Below are 15,205 nucleotides of genomic sequence, written 5' to 3'. Positions count from 1 at the left end.
AAAGGTTTTTGTCAAAAAACACATTTTATTTTAATATCATCTTTTGTTACTTATAAAAGGTACTAGATAAAGCAATTTCTTTTAAGTGAGTCCTTAAACATTTCTCTTTGATGTTTCAGTGCGCCACTGGCGGCAATGAAAAAAAAACAAGAATATAAAAAGAAGATAAGTCACTGCAACATATGAAAGCGATTCTCATTGTTGCTCAGTATGGGGGACTGTAATTCTCCTAAATGGGGTCTTAGGTTATACAGATTCCAACGGTGCAGTTTTCATTTAGATTCGAAACCATTTTTGTGAGATTTCAGGCTATTTTTCAAAATTCCAGAAAATCTTATTTGCAATAAACTTTTGTCGTTAAAATTAACCAAAATCGTATTTATCATTCCTGAATCAGCTTCTTCCTCACTTGACAGTTTTTTAAAACATATTTTTAAATATTCGGTTACTATGGGCTAGAGTTAACTCTTAACCGGGTTGCAGCAGATTCTGCAATCATAAAAGCACTCAGGATCAACCGTTACCCGTTGTATGACATGATTAGTGATAGGCTGAATGTCACGGATACTTATCATAATTTTCACGTAGAGCAGTCCTGAAGAGTCAGATAGGCCTAAATACCAAGATAATATTTTAGGACCTGCCCCTCCCCCCCCCCCCAAACACAAGAAGTTGTTCTTAGTTTTACACTTGGAGAATCGGTAAAAAACAAAACAAAAAAAAAACATTGGCATTCATGAACGCCTAAACCCTAAATTGGCCTTTCACTGGAATCTAGTTCACCCACTACAATTCTCCAGACAATTTTGACAATTAAAGTTAGTTGTTTTGAAATTTTGAAACACTATGAATTTGCTATTGTTTATGTTTGCTAATTGGCCTCGTGCCCATGGATGGAATTGGATAAAAATTAGTAAAAACTTTAGGTTACAAAAAACGAAAGAAAAGAAACAAGAAACAACAGTCACACGATTCTCTTTGCTGATGTTTTTCTACAAGATGGCAACTTTTCAATCTAGATTAGCCTTCAGAGCAACTACTCATGCTCACTAACCACATAAATAGCATAAAAATCAAACATAAAATGCTAGCAGATTCACTACAACCTGACAGCCTTAAATCTCCAGTGAAAGGGTTACTTGATGACCTTATATTGGCTAAGATCTCTTCCCAGGTAGATGAGGCAGTGGTTAAAATGAAAGAGGAACAGACATTCATGCAACAGAATGTCACTATCTCTTCAGATAAGCTAGATGCAATCAAGCAGGAGGTGTATGCTGGCCTCAACCTAGATCTTAGTAATCTAGTGAATAAAACTCTTGAAAGCTATAACAGACGCATATTTTCTGTTGAATCTTCATTGGCTACTTTAGAGTCATCCATGATAGACCTTAAAAACTCTTTCCAGCCTATCCAGTCCAACCTGGCAAGATTAAATGACCGTTTTGAACAGCAGTCTTTGAGCAACCAAATTATTATCTTTGGGGTGAAAGAGGATGCCTCCATTGAAAACACTGAAAGTCGATTCTTGCCACTATGTGCTGGGAAATTTCTTGGTATACCAATTATTCAGTCTGATGTTGTATCAGCCAAAAGAATTGGCAAACCATCTGCAAAACCCAGATCCATAGTTGTAATTTTGCAACTTACGAGTTCGTCAACTGCTTCTCAGACAAAAGAAGGATTTGAAAGGATATGGGATTCTATTTTCAGAGTCGCTTACAAAACTACGCTCTACAACTTCTTTCATATGCCAAGTCAAAGCTTGGCTTATGTAATGTTTGGTCGAGTAAAGGTAATATCCTGTATAAAACCCAATCTGGAATAGTGTTTAAGTTTAATGATCAGAATGAAATGATTTATGCGCTGCAAATGCTGAAAATTAAAGTGATGGATTTAGATTTATTTTGTTATAATATATTGAATTGTTTCTGTAGGAATTTACTTCCTGTTCTTAAAATATTCCTCTATTATTCTTTACTGTCGTCACATAATTTTGACTGGTACCATATTACACTTTGGGCCAACATTTTAGATGATATGTCCCTTCCCACTAATATTCCTTTATGTTTGTTTGTGATTCTGTCACCTTCATGTTGCCTGATTTATATTATATTATTGTCATGTCAATATACTTGTAACCCCCATAGTGTCAACTGGTCACACATTATAGTTTGTGCCAATACTTATAATAATATGTGCCTTTCCACTGATTTTTCTTTATGTTTGTTTATGATCATTTCACCATCATGTAGCTTGGTTTCTATAATGTTTTTGTCATGTCAGCACACTTGCCGCTCACATAATTTTCACTGGTCCCATATTGCATTTTGGCCAAATATTATAAATCATATATGCTATCCCACTGTTATTTATTTATTTTTTTATGTTTGTTTGTGATCCTATCACCTTTATGCAGGCTGATTTCTTTAATATTTTTGTCATTTCTGCATAATTGCAGCTCATATAATCTTGACTGGTTCCACATTATACTTGGGGCCAATATTTTGATGAATATGTGCCATACCACTATTGATCCTATCGCCTTCCTGTAGCCTGAATTCTATTATATTTTTCTCATGTCAGCACACATGCAACTCACATAGTTTTGACTCGTCCCATATTATAATTTGGGCCGATATTTTGAATAATACATGCCATCTCATTGATATTTCTTTACCTTTGTTTGTGATCCTATAACCCTTGTGTACCCTGAATTCTATCATATTTTTGTCATGTCAGTATATATGCAGCTCTCATAATTTTTTACTACTCATATTATACTTTGGGCTAATATTTGGAATAATATGTGTCATTCCATTGATATTTATTTATATTTGTCTGTGATCCTATCACCTTCAGATAGGCTGACTATTATTATGTTTTTTTCATGTCAGCATACTTAGAGCTTACATAATTTATAATGGTCCCACATTATAAATTGGGCCAAAACTTTGAATAAAATGAGCCATCCTACGGATATCTCTTTATGCTTGTTTGTGATCCTCTCACCTTCATGTAGCCTAATTTTTATTATTTGTTTGTTCAGACCAGCACACCTGCAGCTCATGCAATAGCAACTGGTGTCACATTATACTTTGGTCCAATACTTTGGATAATTTGTGCCATCCCACTTATATTTCTATGTGTGCATTTATTATGTGTGATAATTATGGGTGATTTCTCTTTTCTTTTGAATTCTTCTATTCTTAATTCAGTTATATTTAATCAACCAAGTAGGGCTGTTAACAAGAGACTCACACGCTTGACCCTCTCCTTGAATCTATGGTTAATTCTAGCTGTAATTATCACACTACTATTGATTATTGTGATAAAATTATACCCTCACTGTCTTTAAATAGTGGCTTCAATGTATTTTGATTGAATGTGCGTGGGATAAAAGATCAGTGGGACAGTCTGAAATCGTGTTTTTGGTCTGATAATTCTTGCCCTTTTGATGTAATAGGTTTAATAGAAACATGGTTATCTGATGGTGAAAATTTTACAGCCTATGATATGCATGGTTATGTTGCTATCCATATCCCCAGAATGGTAACAAAGTGCTCAGGGGGGATTTCCCTATTTATAAAGTCTGATATTGAGTTTAGAAGGTCTGACCTTGAATCCTTGTTTACATCAGTAGTGTCAAATAGTAGGACAGTTTATTCTCTTGTTGCATGTGATACTGTTTGTTTGTTTTATAAGCCCCCTCGTTTTCCAACACATTTGTTCTGCGATTTGCTTGATCAACTTTCTTGTGTGGGGTCTTTTTCTAAAAAACGTATTTGTGTTTTGGGAGATTTTAATTGTAATATGTTAAATTATGGATCAAGTGATGAATGTGACCATCTCTTTGATGTGCTTTCTTCTTCTGATCTACTTCCTTCAATTTTGTTTCCTTCTCGTGTTGACCCTACTAGAAATTCTGCCACTTTAATAGACACTATTTTCATTTCTCATTCTTCTAATTTGAAGTTTACTTCTGGTCTTGTTTTCACTGATCTTTCTGATCACTTCCCTATTTGTTTCACTTTTTGTGCCTTAAACTGAGATTGCTGTGGATGAGCGGGGTGAGTCTTCTTTTAGAACTTCCACAGATAAAGAAATTTCTAATTTAATACATAGTCTACAGAGTGATGATTGGTCTAGTGTTCTTGAAGCTAATGATGTTGATTGTGCAACTAATTTATTTTATGTCATATGGGAGCTCTGTTGGATAAGCATTTTCCTCTTAGAAATAGGCCAAGGTATACAACACCCAAACGCCCATGGATGTCTAGAGGTCTGATCAGTGCTTCACATATGAAGGCGTCTCTGTTCAAGGCTGCATGTAAAAGTAAGACACAGGATGATCTTTTGAAGTACAAACTTTATAAAAATGTGCTTACTTCGTCTGTACGTGCAGCGAAAAAGCTATATTTTTAACGTCAAATTGGTGAGTGTAAGGGGAATTTGCGAAAGGTTTGGACTTTAGTTAATGAATCTCTTTCCCGCAAGAAACTCAAACAGTCCCCCCCCCTTGTCGCTACAGGAAAGCTAATGGATCTTTCGTGGACAAAAATTCTTCAGCAAGCGCCTTCAATTCGTATTTCACCTCACTTCCTTCAGTTTCTAATCCACCCTACAGCAGATTAAGTAGTTTTCCCTTAGCAGAAAAGTCATTTTTCCTTTTCCCATGCAGTGATACCGAAATTTCTAACATTATTTCTCAGCTTTCAAGTAGCCGTATAGTTGATGGTTTTGATTTGAGCTGTAACCTTCTTAAAAAAATTGGTCAGTTTGTTTCTAACCCCATCTCACACATAACTAACCTCTCTCTTTCTTCTGGTGTTTTTCCTCATTTATTTAAGGTTGCTAATGTTGTACCTTTGTTTAAAAAAGGTGATTCATCTCTAATTTCAAACTATAGAACTATTTTTCTCCTTCCTGTAATCTCTAAGGTTGTTGAAAAAGTAGTGTATTGTAGACTCTCTTCATTTATATTCAGTTCTAATATGATTTCTGGATACTGTGTCATAGGCAACTAACAGTATGGCTTTTGTTCCAGTTTTTCTAATTTGCTTGCGCTTTCAGATGCAACAGAGTTTGTCTATGCTCACCTTGACAAGGGCTGTTACGTTTTGTGTCGATTTCTTAACTTTTAAAAGGCATTTGATATGGTCCTTCACTCTGTTCTTTTGTCTAAATTATCTTCATTTGGAGTGCATGGAGTCCCACTTGAATGGTTTAGGTCTTACCTCTCAGGGAGATCTCAGTATGTTTCGGTTAATGGTACTTTTTCCTCTTCCTTGCCTATTTTGAAAGGTGTTCACAGGGCTCTGTGCTTGGACCACTTTTGTTTTTAATTTATATTAATGATCTTGTTGATGGTCTTCATCCCCTTGTGCACCCTATTCTTTTTGCTGATGACAGTAACTTTTTTCATTGCTGCAGAGGACCTGCCATCTGCCACTTCCCTAGCTCAAGGTCTTCTTGATAAAGTAAAAGATTGGTGCTGGTCAAATGGTATGACTCTCAACAGCTAAAAAAGCGCCATTGTACACTTCAGGACCCCTTATCGTATGAGAGACGTAAGGGAGCCAACCATCCTGACTTATGGGAATGATATTATACCGCAAGCTACTATAGTGAAATTTCTTGGTGTCTATCTTGACTGTTTTCTTTCTTTTAAACCCCATATAACTCATACCCGTTCCCTCGTCCTCCGCCAATCTTCAATGTTATACAGGGTTAACTCATTTCTTCCCCCAGATGTTATGCTTTCCCTTTATTAAGCTTTTTATTTTTCCTTATCTTTCTTATTGCTGTTCTGTCTGGGGTAGTACTAATAAATCTCTTCTCTGCTCACTTCAAATAGCCCAAAATAGGGCAATAAGGCTAATTTTCCTCTACTTCGTTTTTACCCTTCCTCTCATCCTTTTAATGATACCGGAATAGCTCCGCTGGATCGTATTGTGGGTAAAAGTTACCTTTATTTAGCACATTCTGCTTTTCTAGGTACACTTCCACCATCTCTGCAGCAGTTTTTCTTTCTGTCAGGTAGGTAGATCACAGATTCATTTTACCTAAGCGATCATCGACAGCAGGTCAGATGTCTCCTGTTTATCAATCTATTTTACTATGGAACTCCATCCCTCCTGATGTCCCTCTATCTCTTTCTGCAAAGCCAGTTTCTCACCGGGTCTTTCCAATATAGTAATTTTTTCCCCTTTTTTTTTGTATAAGTATGTTTTTTTTATGTGCTTTATGATAGTGTCTTATTTTGTTTTGTTGGCCCCTTACAAGCTGAGCTTCTTGGGCGTGTATAAACTTTACGTTTGTAATTGTTTTGTTTTAAGTATTAATAAATTGATTGATTGAAAGCAATTAACAATGAAAGCAAAACGTAACAAGAAAACCAGGCTTAATACTATTGGTAATAATGGATAAATAAAGAATTTTAGCCCTATATAATCAAAACAGGGTTCACTTGAGAGCAGTTCTAGGCTCTGGCATGAATTGAATTTCACTTCGGCAGACATATTTTCTATTGCCAGATGATTTTTGGATGAAGTAAATAAAACAGAGATTACTAGGGAGCAGTTAATTTAGGTTTCGATGAGAATCGGATTGTGTTTCGGGAATGGGGCTTCATATTGTCATATAAAACTCGGATGAAATCATAAAATGGAGCTCATTGGGGAGCAGTCAATTTAGTTTCTTAGAGGAGCTGAATTTAACTTCACCAGCCAATCCCATGTTGTCAGATAAAATACAGATGAAAATATCAAAACAGGGCACATTAGGGAGAAGTCAGTTTATGCTCGGAAAGAAATCAAATGCTGCTTCGGCAGCTGGAATTCATGTTGCCAGGTGATTCCCCCATAAGATCAACAAAACAGGGCTCTTTAGGGAGCAGTCAATCTAGTTTCGACGCGAAGAAAACTTAGCTTCGGAAGCCGGATTTCCTGTTGTCATACGAAACTCTGATGGACGCAAACAAACCCGACTCATTAAGAAACAGTCAGTTTAGGCTCAAATACCGCTGTAGCAGATGGATTTCATGCTGTCATTCCCGGCTGAAATTAAGAAAACAGGGCTCTAAGGGAGCAATAGACTTAACTTTGGACAAGTAACAAACTTCGCGTCGGAATCCGGATGGCATGGCTTTACATGAAATTCAGATGAGTGTAATCAAAAGTCAATCTAGGCTCTGACGTAAAGCAAATATTATTTAGGCAGCAGAATTTCATTTTAACATATAAAAAACAGCTGCATCTGATTTATTTAAGTTTCTGACAGAATTCAAGTTGAAATTGGCAGCTGGATTTCATATTACCATACGAAATTATGATGAGTATATATAAACAGGGCTTATTAGAGAACAGTCAACTTAGGTACTAACAAGAGTCGAATTTTGCTTTGCCCGGATTTCACATAGCTAATTGAAAAAATAGCTATATTTTGGCGAATATTCAGTTCCCTTCTGTCTCTGATTGGGGTAAAAAAAATTATTTCTCAGGTCAGCAAACAATTGCCAATAGATTACATCCAGCCAATAGATTTATTTATTTAGATAATTAACTGATTTATTAAATAATAGACTATTTTAGTATAGATAGATATAACAAAATGAATGTAAGCATCATATATTAGATAGAACTGTTACCTCCATAATTTTCATATCCACCATAGAATGGGCTTTGACAAGAGGATGTTGCACTTTCACGACAACAGTGGTGTCATCGTTCAATTTGGCTTTATGAACTTATGCATATGCATACTATTATGGATTTATGCAGATATTATGGCTTTATGCATACAGCCAATAGATTTATTTATTTAGATAATTAACTGATTTATTAAATAATAGACTATTTTAGTATAAGTAGATTTAACAAAATGAATGTATGCATCATATATTAGATAGAACTGTTACCTCCATAGTTTTCATATCCACCAAAGAATGGGCTTTGACAAGAGGATGTTGCACTTTCACGGCAACAGTGGTGCCATCTTTCAATTTAGCTTTATGAACTTGGGCCAATGAGGCTGCACCCAAAGGTTCAGGGTCAATGGCCTCAAAAATTTCTTCGGGCTAAAACAAGAGAGCAAAATCAAAGAGTAAGAAAAGTACTCTGTTTCATTTTGGCAGTTTTGACCCATAAGGGGTGCCGCCGTTGAATGGGAAGCTGCCGGGTAAATATATTTACCTATTCATTAAAAAAAAACGTTGAAACAAAACAGCATAAGAGAGGACACCCAGGAAAAAAATGATAATGCAAGGTACAAATAACAGTATATGTAAAAAAAAAGCAACACTGTAACACTTCTGCATTAAAAAAAAAAAAAAAATTATTTGAGCAGATGGGACCAATTATTCCGATCTTGATCGACACTTTGAAAAAGCTTCACTATTCCTCTAGCAACAGCAACATCTGAATCAGCAACTTAGATTTTCAACAACTTAAAGATTTCAAAGGTTTTAGTCTCTGTGACAAGAAGACAGATGATCCATATACTTCGCAAAACGAAAAAACACGAAAAAATCTAAAGTGAAAAAACGGTCGAATCTCATTTCGGTCCGTTTAGTGACGAGCTTTCAAAGGGGCATGGCGTAGAGTATTTGACAAGGAGTGATAGGGTTACATATACTTGATAAGAGCGGCCGGTTGAACTCCCGTGAACCGCGAGGAAATGGAAGACAGACCTCAAGTGAATTGAAAGGTTTTTGTCAACACAGAAGAAAGGAAGACCTAAGCTGGCTAGAAGTTTTGATCACACTAACTCATGACTGCGCCAGGTGGAATTCTACAGCCTGCTCCGTCCTTACGCCACGAAGAGCTCACGGACAACTTGAGTTCCCACCTCAAGTATAAGTTAGTACTAGTTGAACTTTCAATTTATTAACAAATGAACTAAAAAAAACATAAAAATGAAAAAAAACTAAAACAATGAACATCCTATGCAAAATTTTGACGGGAGGGCTAAGCTAGACATCAATTTCTTTTACAATCACTTAGGACCAGGGCTTCTCATAAAATCACTTAGGACCAATCAGGGCTTCTCATAAAATCACGTAGGACCGATCCAGGCTTCTCATAAAAGTGGAAGCAAATTAGGATTGATAGATAACAATTATATGTAAACATTAACACCTAGCTAAGCATACATATGAGTAGGACTTAAGATGACAAAGACAAACGACTAAAAATAGGAGCCTATAATCAATAGTCAGGCAAATTTTCAACACCCTAACCTAATTCGAATCGATGATTTTATAATTTAACAATAATTCAAAATTGTAGTTTTACAACCTAACAAATCGATGATTTACAATTTAATCAAGACAATTTTGCACGAAATATCAAACCGACATTTTTGAGATAAACTTTTAGTGTTGCACCTTAGTTTCCTCAATTTTGACGAAATATTGCAATATTTGGCTGTATGAAATCTTTTGAAAACAATCATGATTACGTTTTCTCTGGACATAAAATTATAACCAAGAAGAATAAAATTCTAGAACCACAGCTGATTTGTTAATTTATTAAAATTTATCAAATTTTAGTAATTGTATTTATTAGTAATTTATTAAAAGTTAGATGGCAATTTGCCAAGTATACTGTGTCAAAATAGCTAAAGTTATTTATGGTGGTGAATTTACTGCGATCTCAAAACAAGAATTTATGGAGCATATAAAAAATAATCAACTGGTTTTGAACTATTATGAATCTAGGTTCATATTATTTTAACACTGAATAAGCATATTTGATTCTACACTATGATACTACCCTTACCTATTGATTAGAGTCTGCCATGAAAACTCTCATTATCATAACCATCATGGTCATTTATTTCAAAGCATCTTTCCCTGTCCTTGATAGAAAATCACAGACTAATGGCACTGTCTTGTATATACCTAGTCCTAGGGGCGACTGTACGAGTAAAAAAGGCATGAACGAATTGTTAGATCAGTTTGTTCTGTAAGGTGCCAGCACTAATTTGTTATTCTTCATGGTGTTGACAGGTGATTTGGCAGCAGAGGGCCTGCATGTGCAGCTGTATTTGTTTTCTGGAAACGTTACAGTATTGCCATCTAATAACCTTTTTAGGAATCTGAATCAAATAGAAGGTAGATGGAGCGGCAAAAACACATCTTAGCTGCAGTAGCTCGCTATAAGACCAAGGGTGTGTCCGAAAGATGTTAGCAAAAATCCAACACAGAATCAAGGGAAATATATAAGGTTGTTGTCCGAAAGCTAATGTTTAGAATATGCTGCTTCATCTGTAAACATAGCGATTGGCATATTTGGAATTAGCGCAAAAACGCATATTAAGTGGTGTGTTCGTGTTTAACCTAATAATAAACCGAAGTAACAAATAAACTGTAAATTCACACATTTGATTGTGTTCCAGATCTTCCTTGATGCCTGGCCATATAAACTAGCTTGATTATTTATTTTTCAAATAAGCATTATTTGGCATTATGGGCAAACTGTTATTGAGAAACAATTACAAAATGCCTGAAACCAACAAAATTGCTGAACTTTTTCCACATGCTAGGGCCATATACAGGCATAAAAGGTGGGGGAGGGGGGCTGGAAAATATTTAGACTGAAAGCTACTGTGATAATAAAATGAACGCAAGTTTTCTCTTCTTAGTGAAATAAAAAAAAATTCTAAGTGTTTAGTTGAGAAGAGACCATTAAGGAGACTATGAACAAGTGGGGACTTTTATTTCTTAACTGTTCTTTCTTTTGTCAAATTGTTGTATTTCATTCTTTATTTCAAATGATTCTTTCCCTCTTTTTAGTTCTTTAGATTTTTTATTAAAAGCGTCAATTACGATTTGGGAAAAGATTTGATTAACGATTTTCAAATAAATTTGTGTATCCAAGACAAATTGTTTTCATCCAGGATAAAAACAAGAACACGGAGCTTTCAGATACGCTCAAAATTTGATTCTCGTGATTATTTTATGCAAAACCACCTCCTTAAAAATTCGAACAGAGAAAAAGTTGAAGAAATAAATAGGACTACTACACATCGAGAAGAAGGTCTTACAAGACGGCTTTGCGGAGTCTTAATATGGATACTCTCATAGTCTCCTTTCCCCATATGTTCCATTGTATATAAATAGTGTACAAAAAAATAAAGAACAGAGTATCCAAATAGAGAAAATAAAACAGAAATAAAGTATAAAAAAAATCAACCCCGTCTTGGAAGTATTACGAATATATGCATCTTTACAATTTTACGACTTCATAGATTTGAAACATGAATAGTTACTAAAACCATTCTAGGCAGAGGCAATTTTCGGAGTTATCTCCCCCGAACAGGATTTTCGGAGTCATCTCCCTTAAACAGGATTTCCAGAGTCATCTTCCCCAAACAGGATTTCGGAGTCATCTCCCCCAAACAGGATTTTCGGAATCATCTCCCCAAACAGGATTTCCGGAGTCACCTCCTCCAAACAGGGTTTTCGGAGTCATCTTCCCCAAACAGGATTTTCAGAATCATCTCCCCTAAACAGGATTTTCGGAGTCGTCTCCCCCAAACAGGATTTTCGAAGTCATCTCCACCAAACAGGATTTCGGAATTATCTCCACCAAACAGGATTTTCAGAATCATCTCCCCCAAACAGGATTTCTGGAGTCATCTCCCCCAAACAGGATTTTCGAAGTTATCTCCCCCAAACAGGACTTTCAGAATCATTTCCCCCAAACAGGATTAGCTGATTCTTTAATTTGCCGTAAATTAGAGATGACCATGAGAGCAAGAATGGCATCTAGAGACTTGTTTTAAGTGGTATCATTCACCCTACCACCAGCATTTTTTTGTAGATGGATCGTTTTTCGACAGCCAACAATGATTGGATAGCCTTCGAAAATTTCGAAGGCCATGATTGACTATCCAGTCGAAGTGAGGCCTGCTGCAGGCAAGGTAAATGATGTCAATCAAGATGAGGCTTAATAGAAGCAGGTCCGGCCATGACTAGATGCCAGTTTCATAAGATGGAAGACATAGTTAGGGAAGGTTATGTCCGACAGTTGGTGAAATATATGGTAAGAAGAGGGAAATTAAACATTAGTCCCTCCACAATAAAAAGGATTTTTCAGGTAGTGAAGGCAATGCTAACCTTCGCACTCATCAATCTCATTCGAGGCTAACCTGAGCCTCGGCTCAGTTTCATGAGCCCACTCATAGTAATAATAATAATAATAGCAACTTGACATTTAGGCTCCAGCAGATTTTTCATATTTTATGGACAACTTGATGTAGCCCTTCAGAACTTTTGCCTCCCATATTTAAAGGTAACTGCTAACATTCTAACTCAAATTTGTGAAAGAAAAGAAGGAAAAACAATGTTTAAAAGGAAAAAATAAACAATGAAGCAAAGAGCTCCAAAATACAGAAGCAACTGCAAGAATCCAAAATAGATTCTTGCAGTTGCTTCTGTATTTTGGAGCTCTTTGCTTCATTGTTTATTTTTTCCTTTTAAACATTGTTTTTCCTTCTTTTCTTTCACAAATTTGAGTTAGAATGTTAGCAGTTACCTTTAAATATGGGAGGCAAAAGTTCTGAGAGTAAATTGAAAAAAAAACAGAGTTGATGATACTATTCCTCTGGACAAATCAATTCGATCCTAAAAACAAAATTTGCTTCAACTTCAGCCTCTTCAAAGATGAGCCGGCCTGACTTATTTTAGTTCTGTATTTCTTCTGTGTTGTCTTTCGTATTTTTGGTTATTATTTTCGGGATAGTCAGTGCTTTTATTTTCTGGCTGATGTTTTGGCAGATAATTTAATATCAAAAGGCCTGAGACTCATCAAACAAGTGTTGCAGTGGTGCAGTGGGTTTGATCTCAGCTTGTTAATACGGGACCCAGAGATCTAACATTGCTGCTGTAACGCACTGCCGCTGCAACGGCCTGCAACGGCAATTGCTGCTGCAACAGCCGACGCAGGGACCTTAGTAGTCAAGAAGCGTCGTTAACCCGATTACTTTAGTTTTTTAGTCATCAAACGACCAGTCAAAATATCGCTTAACTGAAGAATTAGTGACTGATCATTCATAGCTGCATATGAGCTTCAACAGCTTCTTCTGATCATGTCCAACAATCAGGCCAGAATTAGAAATTGTCTTACAACTATTGCAGTTAATACTTACGTTCCATTATTTTATTATGATTTTCCTTACCTCTTTATTTAAATCTGTCCTCAAAACTTTCATTATATCGTCTAGACGGCTTTGTGGAGCCTTGCTGTGGAGAACTCTCATAGTCTCCACATACTCTATTGGCAACAAATACTCCAAAGCTCCTATATGTTGACCTACTTTGATGAAAGCGCCACCATTCACTTTGCATAATTCCAACAGTCTTTCTGCAGAACGTCTATGAACCTATTTATGCCAAAAGATAAATAAGAGGAGGAAACGACACAAAAAAGAACACTAAAAATCGTGGCACAAAAAGAAACTTGAAACCACACAAGGAAAGTGAGTATATTGGAATTTATTTTGCGGATGGAAGAAATTAGAAAAAAAAATAATAAAACCTTTTAAAATATCGTAAAATGTAGAGAGTTTCAACAATCATTCAACGCTTAATAATGGTTATATGGGAGGAATATAAATATGAGAGTTGATTGGCAAAAGAAAATAAAGAGTTGATGGGCGCAATAAAATAACACGCATAGTGACGTAAGAAAAACATATACAGAGGAAGTTATTTGTTGGGTGGGGAGACAAAAACAGGCGATTTACATGAACAATTTTGGAACAGAATCATAATAAATACTGGAATATTCCACATTTCCACAGAACGCTTATAGACCCGTATAATAGGACGAATATACACAAAATTAAGAATAGTCGCAATAAAAGAAAATATTAACAGCGTAAGAGAAAAAGCGTACATTAGGTAGTGATTTTAGCAAATACGAAACACAGACACATGCGAATTATGTGAAATTTTTTTGAAAAACTTGTAGTAAGTTTGTAGTAACTTCCCGAAAACATTTTGCAAAGAGTTCTTGAACCTCTTTGTAAAAAACACAAGTATTAAAATAATAGGTAGAAAAAGAATACAAAAAGCTTATAAAATACATATTTATATAATGTGAAAAAAGGTTTTTTGTGTGTTAGTTTTTTTGTATGATCTGAAAGCAATGTATAACCGTATATACGCAGGGTATGTTTTACTAGTAGTACCTTTTTTAATAGAAACCCAAAAATAAGAAATAAATTACCTTAAAACAATGCAAAATATATGTGCCTCCCAACCTCTCAAACAAAAATCATTGAGTTATTATAGTTCAAATACTGTATATGCAGTTACAATAACCGCAGACTATGTTCGAATAGCAGGGTCTGCCTAAAACAAAATTCGGAAAATAATCAATAGTCTTGAAAAAAAAAATCCAAAATCCACTACTCCCCTCCTCCCCCCAAACAAAACTGTTTTATTATGGTTCTAATATTTTACATATAACTCTAAAAATATCCATTATTTTCTAATAAAAGTATCTGCCACGAACCAACTTAAACAAATATCAAGGATATAAAAAATATCTAAAATCCAAATCCCCCCCCTCCAAGAAAATTAACTGATGAACGTTAAAATAGCAAAGGCTTTGTTCCAATAATAGTATCTGCCTTAAAAAGTGTATCATTTTGGAAAGATGCGTAATCAAAGCCCACCCCCTGAAAATAAGATATTTGGAAAATTCTGAAACACACCAGATTCCAGAAATATGGCCTTTTCAGTGTTGCATGCACCTTTGTGGAAAACAAGCTAAAACAAGGTCACACGAGCTTCTGAAGGTTAAAAAAACCTTTGCAGAGAGCAAGTTCAGGCAAGGTCAGTGACTATCCATAATCAGAGATCAAACTTGACAAAATCACAAAGGTCTTAACTATGGCAAAGATTAAGTAAGAAATTTCCTCAGAGGGAGAGGGTATGGTAACTTATTCAGAGATTAGTATAACCAATCAAACACTTTTGAGGGTTATTTTACTATATACTTGCTATATTACTAAATATTTACTATACTTTCAACACATATTTAAAATAGATACAAAAAAGGGACAAAAAATCGATCCAAAGTATAGACATACATGAACATACAACAATTTAAATATTTTTTTCAATTCAAATTTAGTTTTTTCAATTTAACTATCAACTAAATTGCATTTTTCCTTTTTGTAAAGAGCGAGTTTT

The 15,205-nt window shown here is 35.3% G+C and overlaps 1 protein-coding gene across 2 annotated transcripts in view; it reads right to left on the bottom strand.

The window, feature by feature from the left end:
• LOC148940962 (aarF domain-containing kinase 1-like) overlaps positions 1 to 15,205 on the bottom strand; it is a 75,416-nt gene that overhangs the window by 58,869 nt on the left and 1,342 nt on the right. For both annotated transcript variants that reach the window (XM_089104854.1, XM_089104855.1), the window contains exons 3-4: positions 13,183 to 13,386; positions 7,919 to 8,077 (exon numbers count right to left, since the gene is read on the bottom strand). In XM_089104854.1, the coding sequence (XP_088960980.1) occupies positions 7,919 to 8,077; positions 13,183 to 13,386 (363 nt within the window). The remainder of the gene's footprint in view (positions 1 to 7,918; positions 8,078 to 13,182; positions 13,387 to 15,205) is intronic.

Source organism: Artemia sp. Qi Xiang Cuo, chromosome 19 (assembly GCF_049724085.1).
Source record: "Artemia sp. Qi Xiang Cuo chromosome 19, ASM4972408v1, whole genome shotgun sequence".
NCBI classification, from domain to species: Eukaryota; Metazoa; Arthropoda; class Branchiopoda; order Anostraca; family Artemiidae; genus Artemia; species Artemia sp. Qi Xiang Cuo.
This window is presented reverse-complemented; position numbering and strand designations above follow the sequence as displayed.